The sequence below is a fragment of the Rhinolophus sinicus genome, chromosome 15 (genome assembly GCF_057876585.1).
Source record: "Rhinolophus sinicus isolate RSI-liver-muscle chromosome 15, RSI-T2T, whole genome shotgun sequence".
NCBI lineage: Eukaryota > Metazoa > Chordata > Mammalia > Chiroptera > Rhinolophidae > Rhinolophus > Rhinolophus sinicus.
Window position 1 is genome coordinate 118,072,936 of NC_142515.1, and position 23,777 is coordinate 118,096,712.

Genomic DNA, 23,777 nt, shown 5'->3' on the forward strand with positions numbered 1-23,777 from the left:
GTCATTGGTTCAGGACTGCTCCCAGATGGGGGCAATTTCTACTTTCTCCTGGCGCACACACAGTCAGAGGGATATCTAGTGGTCCAGGAAAGGCACTTAGGCAAATGGATCCATGTGCTGGCAGTTGGAAGTCAGAGCAGTCGATACTAAAATGCGACGGACTAGGGGATAGGGATGGTACTAGACAATGTTTGCTATAGACTCTTTGACTTGCAATGTAGAATGTATGGAACAAAGGTCAGAGAGGTATATTTCAGATCTATGGAGCTTTTTCAAAATAGGTACTCAATTGCCCTCCTCATCTCCCTTTCCTAGACCTAAGATCCTGATAAAATGTACCCAGTTCCCTCTGCCCTGTGATCTATTGATGGAGGCATAAAGACCAAGGAGTTTTATAGCCTTTATTCACTTACGGGATGGTCTAAAAGCATTTCGTACCAATGGTCATCACACCAAGTTGCTGGAATTTATGGGACTGGCCAAAGGATATGTAGTGTTTTCCACTTCTTTGGAGTTTGAGCTTTGATCCTTGGGAAGCCCGTTTATTATCCACCAAGTTATATCATCAAGTTCTGTCCCACTTTTATTTTCTCAATATATTAATAGCCAATCTTTTAACTGACCTCCATGTTATTTGTTGAATTCATAGTCTCTATCATCTTACCGTAGGGAAAACTACGTGGGGATTGCCAGCTTCTAGAAACCAAAATAGTAAACTTTAATTGCTCTTAAGAAAGGGATTTCCTAATGTGGACTTTTAATAGAGGGAGCTCTGACTTCCAGCTTTCAAAGACTACTGAAGACAGCTTTGGAGAATACTAACCAGAGATGAGTCAAGTAAAGTCATGAGGCATTTAAGAACTATGCAGTTGTTGATCGTAAAATAAAAGTCCACTAGGTACTCATCACCGAAAAGGATTTATTCGGGGGAAAGACAGGATTACAATCGGAACATGCAGACGTCATGAGCCATATGCAAGCTCTGCCTGCAACAAGACGGAGGATGTACTTAGTAGAGGGGAAGAGGAAGCCACGGGGAGGGGCGGTTACAACCATAGAGCTATGTCCTAAGCAGAGTGCTTCCTGTGGGGCTCAGGAGACAACATAGGGTGTGAGCGCTCCTCCGACAGGCCCTCCTGATTCCCGTTTAGGTTAAGGTCGGACATAAATTTTGACACAATGAATTGGGAATCCCAGGTCACATATGCCAAACAAATGAGCAAAATTTGTGGGAAGAGATGCTTCAATGTGTATTGCCCTATTCTATGCAATGGTACAGAATAGTGTGCCATACATTTATCTGGAAGTTCATTACATCCAAGATATTGTGATTGTTTTTTAATTGTAATTCTAAGTTCTTGCCATGCATTATTAAAAATAGTGGGGAATTATTGATGTGATTTTTCTCAGTAGATCAAAGAAAACAAAACACAAATCCACCTTTGCTTTGATTATGTGACTGTTTCAAACTGAAAATTACACCATTTTTATTTTTCACTACCTTAAGAGAGCACTATGAGATAGGCCATTAATTACTAACCTAGTCGTGTAATTTTTTTTTTCTTTGAAGATGAATTTTCTGTTTCTCTGCCTCAGAGTTTCCTTTCATTGGCCAGTGTGAAGTGGAAAGTTAACCCTTTCATTTTGCAGAAATGGCAGCTTGCTCAGCATGGGCTTCACGGTCCTTGGATGTAGTATTCAAGGACTCTCGGTTTTCCAAAATCTCATCCTTTGTTTCTGGGCCCCAGTGGAAACGAGGTTGGTGTGCTCCTTCCCATCCAGACCCTACTTCTTTTGGTCTAAATGCAAGGTTTACACTGACTGGAATATTTTCACTAATTATTTGATTGATGATGTTGATGATAATAATAACTGTTAATATTTAATTGAGCACTTACTCTCTTCTGGGTCTGTATATGAATTATCTCATTTAATCCTCACTCAACCCTTTGGACTAGATCCATTGACTATTAGAGTTTTGGAGATAATGAATCTGAAGCTTAAAGGTCTAGTTACTCTTCCAAGATCACCCAGTTAGAAGTTATGGTAAATGATTCTGTTATTTCATTTCATTTATTAGATTATTAAGAAAAGAGAAACACTGAGGAATTTTGGGTTCTTGTAATTTCCTGTCCTGTGACTCCATTAGTCTGCTCCTTAATGAGATTTACATATATATTGGGTTTTGTCCAAACTAAAATTAGAATTTAAAATATTTTATATGTAAGCAAAAGTTTCTTTAAGCATGATTATTTGCTCTATTAAAACCAAATTATTGTAAAAAATTAATTTAGTATTCAATGATTGTTTTATTTCAGCCTGGACTCTATGATATCATTTTTAACCATTTAAAATTCTCGTAAAAACTAGAAGTAAGTGTTTTTTCAGTCTGATTTACCAAATGTGTTCTGAGAAAATGCCACAAGTAGAACTATAAATAAAATACCTTATTTTACATTTATTACTCCCTCTACAGTTATCATAAAGTCATAGACTATTCTACACACATGTAAATCAGGTAAATATGAAATTTTTTTAAAAGTGTGATCATTGATCATCTCCAGAGTAACTAAGGAACCAACCTCAGTGAGTTAGTTACTAGAGCCATCCAGGAAAATAAAATTGGCTGTTGTTAGCATCTCCTTTAAAGAATTTTTGACTTCATACAAGTTCGTTGTTACTGAGCGTCTGCCACTGTCTGTAATGACAAATCTCCGCTCAAGGGTTCTAGTGCAGAAGTAAAATGCTCTTCAGTAACACCCAGTGTCTGACGTACCAAGTTTTCAGTAAAGCATCGGGGGAGCCCAGATTAACCAGTTTTTAACCTAGAAACTCAGATGAACCTTTAATATTTTGAACTTAGAGGTCTTCTAGAGAAATTATGTCAGTTGGTTTGGACTACAAATCATCAGCTTGCTCGAATGATAGATTTTCACACTCCTAAACTAGTTCTACTATGAATTTGTTTTTACCCCCAAAAACTATTTTTATTTTCCAGACTAAGACTGTGTTCTAGACAACATCCTTCCCATCTGCAACAAGTATAGTCATACATGGGTTTCGGGAAAGGTACCTGGTTCAGGATGGCACTAACCTCTCCCTGCGGTAGGAAAACCACAGAACACAGTTTGGAGCTTCCTGGAATGACTGACTCATTCATGGCCTATGATGGCCTTGGAATCATACATGTGAAGCAGACAGCTATAATTTTGCTTGATATGGACCTTCTTTGCTGAAGTGTAAGCAGGTGAAAACACAAAGGGTAAATTCAAATGTGAATTCAAATAAACAAAGTAAAATGAAATGACAGACCACCTGAGAAATTACGTGGAGGTGTAATGAAGTTTAGGAACTCTGGTTTGGGATTCAGACTGCTTAGCCCAAACTGCCTTTAGCAAAATAACTGCAAAGTCCAAAGGTAACTAACTTCAGGTATGGCTTGACCCAGGCTCACATCATGGCATCAGATTATTTCTGCCCTAATGTCTTGGCTGTCCTCCTTCTGTGCCAGCTCTGTTCCTAGTCTTTTCCCCCAGTAGTGGTGGGATGACTGACACAGCTTAGCCTGCTGCATGCTCCTGTTTAAAACCAGAGGGGAAAGAGGACATTTGCTTTCCTCTTAATTTGAATAAAAGTCCTGTGTGCCCTCTGCACACCTGAGGGGGGGCTGTGGCAGGTGGGGGCACACTGCACTGATAGGCCTTCGTAGCAGTGGAGACGCGTCCGGCATGGCCCCGAGAGAAAGGTGGGGCAGACACAGTCCCATTAGAATATTTGACAGTGGTGAAACAGCCATGATACCAATAAAACTTGACATCTATATCCTGGTTTTTATATGGCAGGCCGCTTCACTGAGATTTACCTCACTTAATAAACGGGCAGGATGTTTTTCTCAGCGGCTGTGGCAGTAAGATCAGTAATTGAGCATGTGGGTGGGAAAGAGCGTACAGGAGGTCTGGGGAGAGATGTGAAGGTGTGAGCTCATCATGTGGACAAAACGAGGGTAGGTCCAGAATAGAGTAGAGTGGGTGATATTCCGTGTTCATCTGAGGAAAGGAATTATAAGTGTAAAGTGAAAACAGGTGACTTGTAAGATTTTTCTCTTAGCAGAGTTCACATGATCAAGTGAAGGTATAGAAAAAGTGGATTTTGTAGGGCACGTTCTATGGATAAATAAAAGAGCAAGGAAGCAAAGAGTAGTAGGTGGGTTATTCCTGTGAAGGCTGAAATTCCAGTCCAAAGAGGATGAAATTATGAGTGAGGAGCTAAAGGGGGTGATAACGGAGATGAACAGGAGGTTGGTAGATGAGGTAAGGAGAGGGGAGAGAGGGTTACAAATCCAGGTGGACAGAATCTCAAAACATAAGTGGTTTTTGAAGGAGTAACGGTCTGGAAATAGTACGATGGAACCTGGGCCATCTTCTGGCCTTGAGGTATGTCGAGTATGGTTTAATAAAAAGAAATAAAAATTTTAAAAAAACACAGCTTTCCCCTTAACCATAGTGCAGAAAAAGTAGTGTCCTCGTAGGACTGACAGATCAACCAAAGCAAGGGCGTGAAGGCTCAATGGGGTGAAGGAATTATTGTAAGAAGAGAGGGAAGCTACTAGGGAATTTGTTGAGCAGAGACTGAAATTACAAGAGTCATGGAGGAAGGTTTGAGAAGCAGGACTTGGGTTGGAAATGGGGTTGGATTAGATGGAGTACCGAGCAGCATAGCTGTAAGGATCTGGGAGATAATTCATGATCTAGGCGGCCTCGGGTCAATGGATGGGGCCATCTGAGAGGAGGGCGAGCAACCTGTGATCGTGCAGAGAACCTGCCAATGAGAAGAGCTGCTCGTGGTTCTGTGGTGCTCGGGGCCCTCCGAGTGTATTCATAAGCTTGGGCCGGAACAGAAGGAGGGCCCTTGCCTTGGTTTCTCCCCAGAAACCATGACCAGGCAGAGTGGCTGATTCCACCAGAGAAGCATGAGCTCCCAGGGGAGGTGATGAGACAACTGTACCTCAGAAGGCTGGGAAAAGAGAAGCTCTGTGCAAAAGATGGGCGAATGAATATACATGTATGTTTTCATTTGAACTAAAATGTGGAAGGTATGTATGGAAAAAAGGTCTAGGACTTCACCATCTTATCAGCGTTTTCTATTAAGCAGCTGCTGAGGTGTGGGATTAAAGGGATGGACGCTACTGCACGTTCATGGAAAGCAATGCTCTTCGGTCATTAAAAAGGAAGTTGTAGAAGAATGTTTTTGACATGCAAACACCTTCACAGTGTATTGTTAAATGCAAAAAGCCAGTTAAAATGTGCATTGTATAATGCCATTCATGTAAAAAATGAGTAACATCTGTGAAAGAATGTTTGAAAAGATGGACCATACACATTAAGAAAGGGAAAATTCTATGCAATGGGAAACATTTAGTATGAAAAGTGTAATAGTTATGATGAACACAATAAGTGGGATACAATAGAGAATGGATACAACTAAAGATAAATTCATGAGCGTAAAGATCAGCGTGAGAAGCTCTTCTACCAGTCAGCCAGAAAGGATAAAGAGAAATTATAAAAGACACAATGAAATACCACAATACAGCTATTACAATGGCTAAAATAATAATTGTGAGTTGGCAAATGCTGGCAAGGATGCTGAGAAACTGAGTCATGCATATATTGCTGATGAAAATGTAAAATGATACAGCCTCTCCTGAAAACAGTTTGGCAATTTCTTTTAAAAACCAAACATGCAATTGCTGTACAACTAACAACTGCACTCCTTGGCATTCATCCCAGAGAAATGAAAACTTATATTCATACAAAACTTGTACACTAATGTTCATAGCAGCTTTATTTTTAATAGCCAAGACCTGGAAATAACCCCTATGTCCATCAATGAGTCAATAGTTAAGCAACTATGGGGTACTACATTCTATACCATAAAATACTACTCAGCAATGTAAAGGAATGAATAACTGCTACACGTAATAACTTGGATGGACGTTAAGGGCATTATGTTAAGTGAAAAAAGGTATGAGATCACACACTATATGATTCCATTTATATAACATTTTAGAAATGACAAAATTATAGAGATGGAAAATAGATGAGTCAACATCCAGGGTTTAGGGAAGAGGGAGCAGAGGGGGAGGAAGGAAGGAATTCCTTTGTGGTAATGGAATATTTCAATATTTTAATTGTGGTAGTGATTATATGACTCTATATGTGTGACAAAACGTCATACAGTTTTACACAAAGACATCTTTAAAGTTTGTACCTGCCAAAATTAGTGAAATCCGAGTAAATCCTATAATCTAGTTAATTGTATTGTGCCAATCAGTTTCCTGTTTTGATAATGCACTATAATATATAAGGTGCCACCCCTGGAGGAAGCTAGGAGATGAGTGCATGGGACCTCTGTGTACTGTTTTTGCCACTTATTAATCTATAATTGATTTAAAATAAAAAGTTTTTTAAATGAGAGGGGAAAACGGTACAAAATATGCTGAATAGGATAAGTGCCACCAACAGGATAATAGGAGGCACAGGAAAGGAAAAAAAATAGGAGGAAATAAGTATGACAATTAAGTATGAAGACAAATATTTTAGAATTAAAGAAAAAAATGAAATACCTCAGATTGAAAGTGTCCATATACTACCAAGCTAACTCATGAATAGTGACATTTAAGTGACATGAAAGGCTATTTTCAAATACAACTCCAAAAGGATACAAAGAGGAAGAGCAGATCACTTCCAAAGAACAAGAAGTATGAGGACGTCAGAGCTGTAAACGGGTAGAACCATCATGAATATGCATGCAGTTAACTATGCAAACTCAAAAGATCCATCAGCAGATGGCAGAACTTCAGAGAGAAAACAGAGCAACAGTTGTATGAACATTTAACACACCCCTCAGGCAAGCAAGCAGACAAAAATAAGCAGATATGGAAGATCTGAATACAGTTAATAAGCTTAATAAGATATGTATACCCAACAAAAGATGTTTCTGAATACATTGTTTCTGAATACAAATGGAACATATACCCCCCCACCCCAAATGTACTAGATGGTTAAGGATCAGTATCAAGAGGCTATGTTCTTTGACCATAACGCAATAACACAAAATAATAATTATAAATGGGTAACTTTGTAAAAATCACATATGTTTGGAAACTAACTACATAATGCTAAATAATTCTTGGGTTGAAATGAAACCTGCTTCTTCAGAAATTTTTGATGTCTTTCACAGACACATTATTATATAATCTTCACATAGGGCCAGTGTTTATTAGGTTTATTCTTAGGCATTTTATGTCGTTTGCTATATGCATAGATCTTTTTTTTTTTTCATTACATATCCTCGTTAGGTATTATTGGTGTATAGAAAGCTTGATTTTGTATGTTGTTCTTGAATCTTGTATTTTACTGAACATTCTTCTAATTTTAGTAGTTAAATTATCTTGGGTTTTTTATGTGGTCATGCGATCTCCCACATAATGACTGTTTGCACTCCTTCTTCCAGGATTTACCACTCTACTTTCTATGTCTCTTTGCACCAGATATGACTTCTACTTTAAATGTTGTATCATCCTTGTGTACTCATGATTTGAATTGAAAAACTCCTAATGTTTTTTCCCCTCCATTTAATGTCCTATTTCTGAAGCTACTCTTTATCACATTAAGGGAATTTCCTTATATTATTCTTAGTAAATATCAGGAAGGGGTGCCCTCCTTAACATACAGCTTTCTTCTCTAAGAAGCTGTCTGTTCCACATCTCTCTTTCTGAAGTCAGAATAAAAGGGGAGACAGGATCTAGGGTGCACATACTCAGTCCTTTATGGGTAAGACCCCAGAGGAGCCAACATCATCTCTACTCACATCTCAATAGTGAAATGTTCATCAGAGAGCCACAGCTAGCTGCAAGGGAGTCTGAGGATTGACACTTTTTGCTGGATAGCTTGTGCGCAGCGGAAACACTAATACTGTAGAAATATGAGACCAGATTTTGGAGGACAGCTAGCTACACAAGATAATCATACATTTTATTCCTTTAGTTTGTTAATGTACTAAAACACATGAATATATTTTGTAACGTTAATTCACCCTCACCTTCCTAGGATAAATCCCACTTGGTCGCAAAAGCTTTTTACTGTCTTGTTGGAGTCTATCTGTGATGCTTTATTTAGGATGTTGGCACCTATGTTTATTTAAAATATTTTTTAATTAACACATAAAATGGTAATACTTTGTATTTTTATGCTACTTGGCAGTTTTTAAAATTATTTCACATGCATTATCGTATCTCACATGAGACTACATGATCATCAGGAGCTTACTGTAAAACAACAGTGGATATGAAGTGTATTAATAGAACATATCTATAAATAAAAACTGCAGCCTTGTCTTATTATTACCTAAATTCTAAAGGGCTATCAGTGAGACTAAAGTAAAGATTAGAGGAGAGAGAGGATGCAGAGAACTAAAACAGGATTTTTGCTCATACCCAGGAGGGACGTAACCACCCTCCCGGCTGCACAGAGAGGAAGGGGGCTTTAGGCTCAGTAAAATGTCTAGCACTCTGCTGGTGTCGTAGACATTCTATCAGTGCAATATTTAAACAACCTGGTTTTGCATTTATAAGTAAAAGCTTTCCTGGTTATTAAACATTCTTTGGCTTTCCAAACTTTTGTTTTGATTCCTGACTTATCTGCGTATGCCCAATTAGAGAACAGCAATTGAGTACGGTCCTGGGAAAAGGAAGCACTAAATACACAGGATGCCCCTGCTGTTTGCCTGACGGCCAGGTCATATGGTCACACGTTCTCTGGCAGGGCTAAAGAGCTTTTCCAGAATATACCATAATGCCCTAACAGTGATCACTCAGGAAACTTGATGGTAAATTGACACAATTTTGCAAAAGGAGGCAATCGATAATAGAGTGACCAGGAGTCACAGGAAACATTGAATTGCCCAAATAGCAAGGCCTCTTTGTAGATTGCATTCATACAATATATGCTATTGGTTAACTTCTCTTCCCTGGGTCTCAGAGCCTCCCGTGTGTCATAGGTTAGATACTTAGGGCAGCGATTAATGAGATCACTCAGCTGGGCTTTCAGCACTCTGTCCCCCTCCTCAGCCCTGGTCCTCCCCCCTCCTCCCTCCCACAGTGCACCTGGGGAGAATCTGCTGGCTTGTCCCTGACACACTAGCTGCATGTCCCAAAACGAAGCAAAGATCAAGGAATTATCTGATAACTCCCATTGGTGCACATGTTTCCTTTGAATAGATTCGATCCTACAGTTGCTTTCTGCCCTGGACTTTCTGTATTGATCAGACTGGTCAGGTAATTCATCCAAATCCATTTGACTTTGTGCCGTTTTTGGATACCCCTATGAACCTAAGTTCTTAATGACGATTTCTATTGGGGTAAATGCATACCCTCCGCATCTCTTTTTACCATGCACAATACATAGTGTAAAGTGCATGGAGAAATATATCAGAATCCCATCTCCTCTTTTGTTACCATCATCAGCCCTAGAAATTCATTATGAATAGTGAAGATACGTAAGGTTGACTAGAACTGCCCCACTGCCATTTCCAGTCCCTCCAAGCGGAAGTCATGTATCAGGAAGACATAACAGTAGTATGAGTGATACAGGTAGTGTAACTAAGCACTTAAGTTTAAAATAGTTAATTATACTTTGCCCTACAGGAAGAGGAAATGTTTTCTCAGGTTCCTCAAAATGGATGATGAGTAATTGAGAACTTTGTGGCTATCCAAAAGTTGGTTGCCTATTTTTGAAATGCTGAGCTAGGTTTTGAAATAGGCTGTCCAGATCCAGAGCCCAACCCTTTACCATTAGGCACTATGGTCTCTTAATATAAATAGATAATAAGAAAATTGTAAGGGGGAAATTAGTGAAGGAAGAGTTAGGTTACCAGATAGTAAATACCGTGTTTCCCCGAAAATAAGACTGGGTCTTATATTAATTTCTGCTCCAAAAGATGCTTTAGGGTGTATTTTCAGGGGATGTCTTATTTTTTCACATGCAACAATCTACATTTATTCAAATACAGTCATGTCATCTTCTTCTGGAACATCGTCATAAAGTACTAAATGCATCCATCTGGATGACAATCTTAACTGGGGCTTATTTTCGGGGTAGGTCTTAGTTTTGGGGAAACACAGTATGTTAAAAGCCAAGACAACTAAAACGGCCTGGTGAAGGTTCAACAGAAGATAGGTCACCCTTACGGTAAAATAAAATCCAAAAGTAGACCCAAATACATCTGACTATTTAGGGGAAAAATAAATTGCCTCTTCTCTGTCTCCTTTCTGCCTATCACATCATAAGAGCTCAATACTCTATATGTTGTGTTATTAAATCACATGTAGGTCATTCAAGATTTAAATGTAAAAAGTAAAGCCAAAAGTTTTCGAAAAGCAATTTTAGATGAGCATTTCTATCATCTCTGGTGGAAAAGAGGTTCCTAAGCAGAGTGTTGAAACTAAAAGCCATAAAGGAATATTTTATTAAAATCTGACTACTAAAAAATGTAAAACTTGTGAAAGTCTGAGCAGGCATAGTCTTATAAATAACCGCAAGGGCCCCTTCTCAAAAAACTCTTATTCTAGAACCTTGAATAGACATGCTTAAAAATATATAAATAAGAGGGTAAACTAAGTGAAAAGTTATGATTCTACCACTGCTTAAATATCTATAATATGGTTACAGCACCGAGACGAGCCTCCGCAGGCCGATTTAGTCCAGTATACAAAGAAGATCATATTTCTGTAGAGACAAGACCTGCCAGCAGCCTTAATCCCTCACAAAACCTCAGACCACATGTAGCCACGAGCCAAAGTAAACAGAGAAAAAGAAGGAACATCAAAATTGTCAGTAAATTCTGCAAAGTTGAAATTCAAGCCATCACTTTCAGTAATTCCCAGAAATAACAGCCAAATCTAAACACAGTGTGGCTTTGTGATTTACACTTGGGCCAATGCAAAGATTTTTGGAATTTTTAAAAATATGTAATTGATGTAGCATACAGAGACACTTTTGTATGTGGTTAGCTATTAAAGCATCTATTCAGCCTAAGTGACATACCATCAAGGAACTTATGATTGAAAACCTGCATAGAGATCAAGGTCAAGTGTCAGCCCTAAGAACCTTCTAAGAGACTTGGAACACCCACAGCAAATACAATCTGCTACCTCTATTCAGCTGGCTGACCTCAGCATGTGAATAAGTCTGGCTTGAAGCCGCTATAGCGGTCTTGAATTTTGTCCCGAAGCTACAACATCCTAGTTGCAAATTTGTTCTCTGTAATTTGTAGTCACCCCAGGTAATAGGATATTTCCATGTGGAAGTAGAGCCTGTGAAGAGCTCTGCGGGCATAATTCTGAATTGGGGTGATCGCTGAGAACCTATCTGAGTGAAACTGATGCTCTAGTCCATAGCTCAGTCCAGTGACATGTCAAGTTGGTTCATTTGAAGCTGGTATCATCTCTTTAACTAAGGACCCCCTTGTGGAGGCCCCAGCGCTCCTCACCTACAGGCTGTGCCTCCCTGTGTCATGAAGAACAGAGGCAATGCCCCAGATAACTCAGACACAAGAAAGTGGCCACTCTTGCTTCCAACTGTGCACTAACAGGGGGCAGAGATGAGACAATCCCGGAAGTATCTGTACAGCCTCCATCTCCCCTAGCTTGGTATGAGGATACACAAGCTGTTTACATTGAATTGGGTGGGGGGAAAAAGCAGAAAATAGTTCTGAGACCATTATTTTATGTTGGCATATCTTACTGTTAAGAAACTCTATTTGGGGTTGCTTTGGGTCCTCCCTGTAGGATAAAATTGCCCTGAAAGTGATAAGTAGAGATCTGTAATCAAGCATTCAGAGTGTCTTTGGGATAGAAAGAGAGCTCAAAGACAGATGGCATAAAACTGGGCACTTTCCCCTTGTGCCATGGGGTACAGAGTGCCTTTTCCCCTCCCGAGGGCGTCTGTGAAGTGCAACATAGGCCTGTGAACTTGAACTAGCTGGGAAGGGTCTACCTTTAAGATCAGAGTCAACAACGTCTTAGAGAGTTGGACGGTAGCTTGATCGTGACCTCACTGGTACCAAAATTATGAGTTCCTTTTAGGTTCTTTTCTCAGAAAAGACGGCAGCATCCTAAGGTAGCTAAAGAAAGAGAAAATTTGACTCAATTTCTGGTTGTTAGATCTTAGAATGAGACCTGGCTATCAGCTCTGGCAAAGAATTGTCAAAAGTAGTGTCATTATTTGGTGGTTGTTACTTTATCCAGACATCTCACTATGCTTCTCCCCCTCTCTCTCCTACCCCCTTACCCTTATCGGCCCTTCCTTGCCCCTCTCACAACAGGTGTGGAAGACATCGTGGCTATAATGATTCCTGAGCCAAAAGGGAAGGAGATAGTCAGCCTGCTCGAAAGAAACATCACGGTGACGATGTACATCACCATTGGAACGCGCAACTTGCAGAAATACGTGAGCCGCACGTCAGTTGTGTTTGTGTCCATCTCCTTTATCGTCCTGATGATCATTTCCCTCGCATGGCTGGTCTTTTATTATATCCAGAGGTTTCGATATGCAAATGCCAGAGACAGGAACCAGGTGAGTAGCAAAAAGTTAAAAAAAAAAAAAAAAAAAAAAACTTAAAAATTATTACAAAAGTAAGATATGTTATTGTATCAACTTTGGAAATCAAAGAAAATACCAAGGCAAAACCAAAACTACATGTTGTACCCGACTCAAGATAAACACTGTTAATATTTGCTGTATCGCTTTTCAGATCTTTTCCAAATACACTTATTTTGATGTTTTCCTAGTATTGTTCTGTGAAATGGAGGTGATTTAGCCCACATTCCTGTTGCTGATTTTTTGGACAATTATTTATTGAGGCACATAATAAAGGGACAAAGGGCAAGTGAGCCGAGATTATGCTAATAGTGGCAACGTAATTTGGGAAAAGCCAGGATTTCCTCCTTATGAACGGAAAAAAAGAAGGTAAAAAACAAAAGCTATTTTAAGGAACAATTAATTTTGGAACATATAATACATACACATGGTATAAAATGCAAAAGTATAAAATGATAAAAATGAAAAGTAATTGCCTTCCCATGTCTGTCCCTTAGTTACTCAGGTCTTCTCCCTGGAAAATTTTCTCTTCTAGACATATTTTATGTGCTTGCAAACATGTGTATTTGTGTGTGTGTGTTTGTGTGTGTGTGTGTGTGTGTGTGTGTGGTGTGTTTAAACAAATGCTAGCATACTTAACTCTGTACCTTTATTTCTCACTTTATCTTGGAGAGTAATTGATATCAGCACTCAGTTGAAGCTGCCTTCTCATTCCTAATGACTGCGTAACATTTAATTTTCTGCATATGTTATATTTATTAAACCAGCTATGGATGAAGATGTTTTCTCTTACCAAAAAAAAAAAAAAAAAAATGTACCTGTGGCACTGAATACATTCTACTGTTTGGATATTGGCCCTCTTTGTCTTTAGAAGTAAGGATTGGTTGGTAGTTCCTGTCTAATGTCTAGTCTAAGATTCTCCACCCCTGGGGGCTCCACAGAGAAGACCAAGAATTCTTCATTCTATCCAACCACCAACCTCCCTTCTAGTGACCTCTTCTTGAACTTTGAGGTGGGGAGCCAGGTACATGGCAGACGCTTGGCCCCAAGCACCATGTGCATTATGGGCAGTCCTCCTCTTAACCAGGAGGTTAGGGATCCATGTGTCCCTCATTTTCCAGATGTGCCACTTTGGCTGCTTGTTTATAGAAACCCTGCAGAATGGCAAAGCCAGCAAGCAGCATCCCTGCCGTGGCAGGTGAGCCTGCCTCCTGGTGACGCTCTGGGACATTGTCTTATGTTTCCTAGGACCCCATCTCAGACACAAGGACCGGGTCTGTGTCCTGAAAACCACAGGACTCTCAATAGGTGGCAGGTATTTCAAATATGAGCTGATCAGATCAACTAAGTAAGTTTGGTTCTTTTTTGTTTTTCATAAACAATAGTGTCTTTGAGGCTAATCCAGGGAAACCAGACCTGCTTTGTGTTGTTTTATATGAGGCCTGGTAATGACATTCAATCAAGTTTTCGTGAAAGAGTTGCCTGTCCCTGTGAATGCCTGTTTCTATTATTTGCATGTACATGGCTCCTGTCTCTTTGATTTCATTTTCACCCATTGGTCCTGAAGGGATGCTGGAACAAGGGAAATAATGGGATTTAAAACAAACTTGAAGTTCACAGGGAAAGAGAAAGGGAAGGGAAAAGAATATGCCAAGTGTCAGCCACCAAGGGTCGGCTCTGCAGACAGAAATGCTTCTGTGTCCTAAAGAACAAGTACCAAAATGACATTTTACCTTAGCTGGCTGGCCAGACATTGCTTGGTTGAGAAAGTGCAGAGTGCTCAAGGGGACAGAAAGACAAAATGTGTGTTATATCCATGAAGTATTCAGTGGTGTCATTAGCCATGAATCCATGTTTTTCAATCCAGATCTTAAGGGATCTTTCCCTCCCCGTTCTGTTCTGCGTACATGAAAATTGTGAGCTGGTAAAATTGGAAGTGACATGACTAATTTTACTAAGAAGGGTAACTGAAGTACAGAATGTTTAAGTGACTTGGCCAGAGTCACACCGTTAGGCAGTGATAGAAATGGGACTAAAACCTGGATCTTCTAACTTCCAAACCATTGCCTTCTCCTCAATAGCAAATAGCACTTCCCACAAAAAATAGCCCTGATGTTTTTCCTCGCGTCGTGTGTGCACAATCAGCTTTATGTCGTCCATCGAGGAGGAGGTCACCATGGCGGTCAGAATACAGTCAGCCTAATTCCTTTGTCCATTTTGCTGGATGTATGGACTGGTGACCTACATCATAGAAACGGACTGAACTGACGGTGCAAAGATTAGTCTTGCCTCAGCCAGGCCTGGAAGGATCGTTATTATGTATTAGAGTGAGTGAGGGAAGTGTCTGCGTCACCCGTGGCCACATGAGGTTCCGGGCAAGTCTGCTTACATTTACAGTGTCCTCCCTTCACCTAGAACATAAAAATACTTTATTATTTTTCCAGTGGTGGTGGTGGTGGTGGTGGTGGTGATGATAATCGTGATTATAAAATATAGCTGTCAGAAAAAAGGGACAAATATGATACAGAATTATCCAATCAAATGAGATAGAACATAAACTCAACTTTGATGCTGTGTTTCGGCAGCTTTATGTTCCTAGTATTTTTATCACTTCCAATGCATTTCTGTTTATAACACAGAAGGGGACAAGAGGAAAGTGTCTTATTTTTCTTAGTTTCTTAAATATTCAGAAGGTCACTAATTTATGTGTCTTGGGTTGAACTGGAGTCTGTTACTGTTTACCCTCCTTGTTGGCATTTATGTAGAACTTCATTCTTTTAATAAATGATTCTGTATTTATTTTCCATAAAGCAGTGTATCTTCAATATTGTCAAGGAACCAATAACCTTGGTAAATACTTTCTTATACCTGTTTAGATCAGATTGATGGATAAATCTAACTACTAAAACGGCCCAAATCCTGACAATCTTTAGTGAAAAGTATGATTTGGATCTGGTTGGGTTAGAGAAAATCTGTAGGAGCCCCCTGGAGAAGAGAAAGGAACCCCCACCTGAAACAAAAGCCTCTACAAATCCGAAGTGGTCCCTAGGTCTGCCATTCACATCACATTACATCTTCCATTTATATTGTGTTACCCTGCATTTTTGAGAACCATACAGAAAAGGATGTGTTTTGTGATGGACTCCTGGTTCTGATCCCTAGATTCCCATTCAGGTTCCATAATGACTCACTTTGAGAAGGGCCAAAAAATCAGCAACAGGAATGTGGGACAAAGCACCTCCATTTATTATTATACTTGGTGCAGTTAAAAACCCAGAGATAGAAAAGACCAACTACAAAAGCAACAACTGCTTTACTTGGGCCATTTCATTAAGAATATTTATGTTTCTACTTATCATCTCGTTAGTTTGCATTTTGGAAATCCAACAAGTTGGAAAATTGTTGAAAATGAGAGTTTTTTATTCAGAAGTCAGTATTTCAGTGTTTCATTTTCATGTCACTTAAAAAGAAATAGAGATGGGCATATACTGACAAAATCTGACTACATGCAAATGCCATTTTTTAAAACTTTATCTCCTTATTTTGTTAATCTAGACTTGTACTGAAAAATTTAGCTCCACATGTTCCCATGACTTGTCATATGTATCCCAGAAGCTCATTTTTCTGTATTCTCCAGGTCTCTAGAATGTCTGCTCTACCCCTGAAAGGTCAGACTTTCTTTCCTTTATCAGCCACTCACAATGCACTATCATTTTCCTCTTCAAAAGAGGTATAGGTGAATTATCTAATTTCTCCATCTGTTAGTTCTGCTAATTGGAGAAGCCCATCTTCCAAATGCCTTTATCCTCTGCTGAGCTCCTTTAACCTCTCAGCCCTCAGTCACCAGAATGCCAGTAATGGAATTTCTCTTTCTGATTCCCTAATCATGAACTCTGCTTTTAGCCATAATCCCTGGTACCTTAATGTCTGGTTACTTTTCATTTCCTGAAGAGACACATTTTTTTTCTTTTTAAATAAAGGCAGCTTGCATTTTCCTTTAAAGGGGCATGGGGAAAAGGGGGGCGCTTTTTTTTTCTGGAAGAGAGAAAGGGATTTTTTTTTAAAAAACCACCCCATGTTTATTCAGATATAGCCAAAAGTAAAGTTTAACACATGGCCAAGCTAGAAAGTCGTCTTTGAATTTACTTGCCATGCTCCCATTGAAGAAGCATATTTCATTTGCTAAAGAATTGTTTTAAATGAAATTAAATTTTGAAAGCATTATTCTGGTTCACCTCCTTTAAAAAACAAAACAAAACATGGGTCTTCCCTTGAGTATAATTTATGATCATTGTTTGAAAATAATCTTTGCTACTTAATTGTTCTGCTTAGCTTTTGAAACTAAAAAACAATTTGAGTGATGGAATTGGGGCCATCTATTATATATACCAATTAAACACAATTGCAGAAATATCTGTGTTCCTAACTTCAAATTAAAACAATCAACATTTGTTTGTCTTAGGTCTAGATTTCTTATTCTGAATATAATATTCTGCAGGTTTATTGTATTCCCTCCCCATAACTAGTAGCCCCTTCTCCATGCCTTTCAATTCTTTTTCATTCTTGCTGCTGGCTTCTTCAATGAAAAGCAGCTCTTAGTTGACACAGGCTGATTTTGTCAAAGTCAGGAACATAGCTTTTCTTACCTAACCTCATGTATTACTTGTGATTTGTCCACATATTTTCCCATTAACTAGCTAAATTTGTCAGATTGTTGTCCATGCTTTTAAAACAAATCTATTGGTTTAAGATTGTATTCACTCATAAACCATTTATAGAGTTTCCACTAGATAGTAAGTTACAGAGAGCAGGAATTTGTGTGTGTGTTCGCTCACTATCATTTTTTTCAAAACCCAGAGCTGTGCCTGAGACAAACTCAGTGATCCAATATATGTGCTGAATGATCCAGTGTCAATTACTGAAGGCAGCTCTATTTATATTAACGGGAAGGAAACATCACATAGTGCTGTCCTCAGGGAGCTTACATGAGAGAAAAGTAACGGGCATTGATCTTAAAAATAGCAAATTGCAAATGTTGTAACCGTGCTATGAAGCAGATGGACAAGATGATGCTGTGATGGTTTAGACTACAGGGATCTTCTCTCCTAGAAGACACCTAGAAAGGGCTCCCCCAAAAGTGGCTTGAGTTGAGGGAGACCTCAGGATAATAACAGAGGAAGAGGAGAGGAAAGAGAGTTTCATCCTGTTTAGTTTTACCTCAGTTCTTTTCTTCTCACTGTTCCCCTTGGCGTTTACGTATCATTACAGACTTTTCCTATTTTTTCTGCTACCTTAGTTTGCTAGCTACCCATGGATTTCTGCATAAATCTCAAATGTATGTAAGTCTCCTTTTAGGAAACAGCCAAAGCTTACTCTTCTGTTAAAAATGCCAGTACTTATTTTAGAAACTAAAAATGAAATATCAAAGAGAAAAGTAAATTAACAAGAACATCTCCTTTTCTACTTATTTACTGTAACTGCTGTGTGTTAAGGGAAGTGCCTCATGATAGGCACTTAATAGATTTTGATTGGTTGGCCAGCAGTTTTGTGAGTTGGTTGGCTGAATGGCTGGTTGATTTCTTTGCTGGCTGGCCAGACGTTGATTGGCGGGTTAGCTGATTGATTGGTTAGCTGGATGGCTTGTTAGCTGGCTAGATAGTGGTTGGGTACCTGGTTAGCCAAATGTTGGTTGGTGGGCTGGTTGGTTAGTTGGTTCTCTGATTGGGCAGATGTTGGTTGGTTGGCTAACTTAGGCTGGTTGGTCGATTGGGTGATGGTTTGGTGAATAATGAGAATGGTAGTTTGACTTTGGCTTTAAAGTCAGACTTAATTTTATTCAGATTCTGACTGACCTTTCACTAACTCTATGATATTAAAGCAAGTCACTCACGCTCTATAAAAAGTCTCAGTTCATTCTATGAGATAGTATTTTTCTCATAGAGTTGTTGTAAGGATAAAGGTGATACTGCACATAATGCTTTAAGCATGGTACCTAGGATATATTAACTGTTCACTAGTAAGTTCACTATTTTAACAAAAAGAAAGAAGCTTGAATGTTATTTCCAAAAGGCACAAAATTAGTGAAAGCAAATAAATGCTTATTATATTTTATGTTTGTGCCATTTATCTTAATACTTCAAATACATTTTAATGCTGCAAATACACATCGATACAAATAGTACACATATGAGTACCGAGGAAGGTGACATAACATGTGGAAAACTCACAAGCACAGAAGCAAACCCTTTTTTTCCTTGACAGATTAAACCTTAATTCTTTCCCCCCTCTCTGTCTCTCACTCTTCCTTATTGCTCTATCATTGCATTTTTGCAGCACTCATTAGAAAGGTTACTTTATTTTGAGAAATAGTGGATAATATAATATTTCTTCATGTGGGTGATGATAATTACCCAGGGGTTTGCTTTTTAATTATTTATTAAACTGAACATGTATGTTTTCTGCACTTTCCTATATTGCCACTCACACTTAAACATACACAAAGGAGGCAAAACTGGTATGCAAGAATGTGACGAGATAGGAGAGTATAGACCAAATATAAACCTAGATTGAGTCTACATAAGCAAAAGAAATTCCTTAAAATTCCAAACTGACAGGAATACACAAGCAGTAAACCCTGATTGTGAAAAAGAAGAGAGATTTATTCCAGCTATTCCAGATTAACTATCTCCATTTCACAAAGTAAGTGATGACAGTGGCACATTACTACGTTGTTGTTTTGTTTGTTTGTTTTTTGGTTTTTGGGGTTTGGTTTGGTTTTGTTTGCTAGTCTGTGGAGATGTAACCTGCACTAAAGTCATGGGGAGTAGGATCTTTCCATGTCATCTGCCACTTGCTTAATAGTAGGCATGAAGATTTTCTCTAATTAGGCTGGAAGAGCTCTCTAATAGACCTCAATTCCTGCCGTCCCTTTGCACACACATCAGCAGCCCCTGTCTTCCAGCCATCATCATTAATATTCATGCCTCTTGTGCATGATTGCAGAGATAGCTGCCCTGGTGTATGAAGTGTCACTACACACAGAGTCAAGAATTCTAGGTCTTTATTACTAACAAGCAGCTTTTTGTTTTTCAGCGCCGACTGGGAGATGCAGCAAAGAAAGCAATCAGCAAGCTCCAGGTCAGAACCATCAAGAAAGGTGACAAGGTAACAGCCGCTTTTCTTTTGGGTGAGGAGCTATTCAAAGGAGCTCCTGGCTTTGCGGGCAGCCAGGCCAGGAGAGCGAGAAAGCTGGGAAAGGGGGAATGCATGCTAATAGTTCTCAAAGAAGCATCTGTCATTATACCCGTCGTTAAAATATGATTTACAGAAGTTTATAAAATGCATACAATAGGACAGCAAAGTAGTGGGGTAGAAAGTATGAGAAATTAAAAAGGAAGTGTAGAAAAACAAAAAACAAAAAAACAGATGAAGCCAGGATGAAATTAGTACATCATCTGAAATGTATAACAGAAATGGGTCCCAAATTTATGGTGGGGCTTCCTATCAGCCAATGCAAAGAAGGAAGCAATGTTCAATTTTCAAACAGTATCTAATATCCTGATTCCAGTGTCCCACGAGATAAAAATAAAATGATTGTGTCTGGTATTAATGACTTGCGAGAGTTTTTCCATGAATCCTTGGATGGAAGACAGTGTCATGTGCTGAATGATACCCTCCACTTAAGTCTACAGTAAATGCAGGAAGCATATCTCAGGCCTCTGAAACCTGGTATCTAGAACCTCAGAGGCATGACAACAGCTTCCCTTGCTGTAGAAGGATGACGTACAGCCAAAAGCAGAAAGAGATCTTGAGGAGGGACACAAAAGCGGGGAGGTCCACTGCTCCCCAGGAGACATTTTAGAACAGTGGACTGAAGACATGGATTTGGGGCTCCTGGGACATTGTAAGGGATGCAGTGTGTACCGGGTGTTGTCTCTAGTCTGGATAATTGATTTGTCTCATTAATTATGGGCTGCTGTTTTTCAACTATATAAAAATGCTACTGAGCTTAATAAGCTAAAATTCTTTTAAAATCACTACTAAATTTAAAGTATTTTTCCCCTTACTTTTCCCCTTCAAACAGAGAATAATAAAAGAACAAAGACTATTACATAAGTCATATTTTATGGGGAATTAAAGGAAATTTATGTACTTGAAAAAAATGTTAGAACCACTATTTTAGAGTTGTATACCTTAGATTCCCAAGGAATGGGTAAATTAAATATCATTCAGACAATTCTCCCTACGTAATATTTCTCATCCTCGAGTGTTTGATAGATCACCTCTAGTTATAATAAATAGCATTATTAATAATAGGTCATTTAAAAATTGTTTCCTTACAAAAGCGCTTGCGGTAGAACCCAGAAACAAAAAGTGGAGGTTGGAAGGACTAGAAACTAAGCCAATATACAGTAAATCATTAAGAAAATTGGCCCTAACACAGCTAAACCCTGGCTCCAGGCACACCCTCCTTTGACATGTTGGTTGGGTGTGGGACACAAGAGCTCGAGCTACGAAAGTAAGCTCATCTGTGCTTTCTCGGTTGCAGGAAACAGAGTCCGATTTTGACAACTGTGCGGTTTGTATCGAAGGGTACAAGCCGAGCGATATCGTCCGGATCTTACCCTGCCGGTGAGTCACTAGGCTGCCTGCTTTGCACTGGGTCATGCTGGCCTCGGCCTCAGACCGGCTCGGCCCATCTGCCCACGTGTTTCTGTGTTCCTGTGTCGTTCTTTTTGTGTAACCTTTCCCCTTGAGAACATTGTGTCTCGTGAAATTAGAAATATTTATCTCACCCCTTTTGCACCAAAGGAAGTCTACTGCTGTGAACTAGAATCTCATGATAACAGTGTGATGACATGGTTCCCTGCACCAGTTTTCTTGAACAACAGATCTGTGATATTCAGAATCAGTGCTTGATTTTCACAAGTGCTATTTTAATTCAATGAATGAACTCTTTCAAAGTATTTTATGGATTATCATGAAGGATCCGCAACCAGAATATGGTCAGGAATGAGCAGGAAGCCAACAGCAGACTCCATTTCCCTTGTTTTTTTGTTTGTTTGTTTGTTTGTTTGTGTTTACTAATAGGAACAGAATGTGACAGTCCCTCCCCCAAAACTTCTAGAATCTAGGAGAAGGTGCCAGTGTGTAATCTCCCCAGGTGATTTTCACATAACCCTCATCCCTCGTCCTAATTGAAATTTATTGTTAAGGTGTCTGAATTATTTTTACACAGTTAAAATTAATTTAAATACTTCAACTAAATTATTTTAGAATTGTCTAAATGCTATCCTCCTGTAATTAAAAAACCATTTTTATTTAGTGTCCTTGCATCTGTGCGAGTGTCCTAAAAATAAAAATTAAAATTCTGCCTTGAAGAAATGGTCTTCACTTAGAAAGATTGGCTTTAAAAATCCTTAGCGTATTTAAGCAAATAAAGTAGAAAAAATACACATAGATGGAAGACACACAAAGATACAAAACAATCCATTCATTCATACAACAATGCATCTCTGAGAACTCTTTATTAGAATTATAAGAGAAATAAAGTATGTCTTTAGAGGAATTGGTTTAATAATCCCAAAATGACAAAGAAGTGACAAAAAACAAAAACAGGATACTTAAATAAATGCAGAAACTCCCAAGGGGAACGGATTGTACTTGAAATGCTTTTAGGATAATGGGTCATTAGGAAACCAGGCTTGAGGACACTGCGCTCTGGTGTCCCAGCCCCGGCCTCCCAGTGGGATTCGCTTTCCTTGGTTTATAGATACTGGACTATCTCTTAGACAAAATCGTAAATCTGGCACCTAAATACTTGGTAGTTTCCTTCATATGAGGGTACCATGCATAAATTCTCTCTGTAGACCTTACACTTGGTGTTTACTTGGTGACTTTTAGAAACACTGGCAAAGAATGGCAGCATATGAACCAAAAGAGCCTCTCAGCCTTTCATCTGTGCAGATTTCATGAAGGGTTTCCTAAAGCCTGACAGTTATAAGCAAAGAAAGTGCTTTCCATTATTTTGCTACCTGGAGATTGTATAGAGCCCTGTGAGGCTGCTACTAATAAAAAAATATATATATCCAAAACAAATTAAAATTAAATAGCAACTTTTTCCTGAGAATCCAAAGAACTTTCCAAATGTAAGAAAATCTGTTTTAAAACTCTATACAGCATGACTTCAGCCCCATAATTCATACAGTGCAAAACAGCTTGTTCATTTAGAGCTCTGTCATGAGTATATCCCATGTTTCTACACGCAGCTGCTGGAGGCTGCGTAATATCCCAGCCAGAGACGTACCACAGTTTAATGTACCGTGCCCCTGTTGGGGAACATTTGGCTGATTTCAATTTTTAATAACGACAAATTATATTGCTTTAGCAGAGTTTACATTGTCATGGTATATTATTCCAGATCTCCTTTCACAGTATAATGTTTTGGAAATATTAACCAAGAAAAAAAATTGGATTTGAATATTTACCACAAACAAACAAACAAACCGCACTTTAGGAATTTGGTGTTACTTATACTAGCCCTTGCCCCTGGCCAGCTCAGTTTGGCCTCAAGCCCTTCCTTTTTACATCATTATTAGGCTCTCAGCTCATTCCTTGATTCCTTTTGCTTCAAACTCATTATTGTCCATCTGCTTTTATTTCCTTATTGTGGGCCCTGCTTTAAATAACAAATGCATTGAGCATTACCAAACACAGGTCATAGCTAATTACTGTTTGATCTTAGACGCCACACATATCTCTTTGAAGAGCTCGTACAGTTTTTTCCATGCTGACTTTAAAACCAAGATATTTTTATGCCCTTTGCTGGTTTCTGCCAGACAGTTTGCACTAATGGATGTTATCAAACCAATGCACTGGCATTTGCTTTTTTGCTGGATAATTTCCTCTGGGGTATTATCAAGCCTCTGCGCCTATGAACTTCATAGAGACTCTCTTTCCATTATTTCTAGGCTGACTCATCCTCAGAATTCTTTGCATCTCCTTGGAGTAAAAACTGTTTCAAAAAATGTTCCAGTTTATTCTCTTCCTTCTTTCATACTCTTTTCTGTGGCCTCCTAACTCCTGACACAGTGGGTACGTCTCTGCTCTATTGCTGCTGTG

At 39.0% G+C, this 23,777-nt stretch overlaps 1 protein-coding gene across 1 annotated transcript in view; it reads left to right on the top strand.

The window, feature by feature from the left end:
- Nucleotides 1-23,777, top strand: part of RNF150 (ring finger protein 150) — a 179,917-nt gene that overhangs the window by 95,562 nt on the left and 60,578 nt on the right. The window contains exons 2-4 of the mRNA XM_019730798.3: nucleotides 12,382-12,632; nucleotides 19,749-19,820; nucleotides 21,205-21,287. Coding sequence (XP_019586357.2) covers nucleotides 12,382-12,632; nucleotides 19,749-19,820; nucleotides 21,205-21,287 — 406 coding nt within the window. The remainder of the gene's footprint in view (nucleotides 1-12,381; nucleotides 12,633-19,748; nucleotides 19,821-21,204; nucleotides 21,288-23,777) is intronic.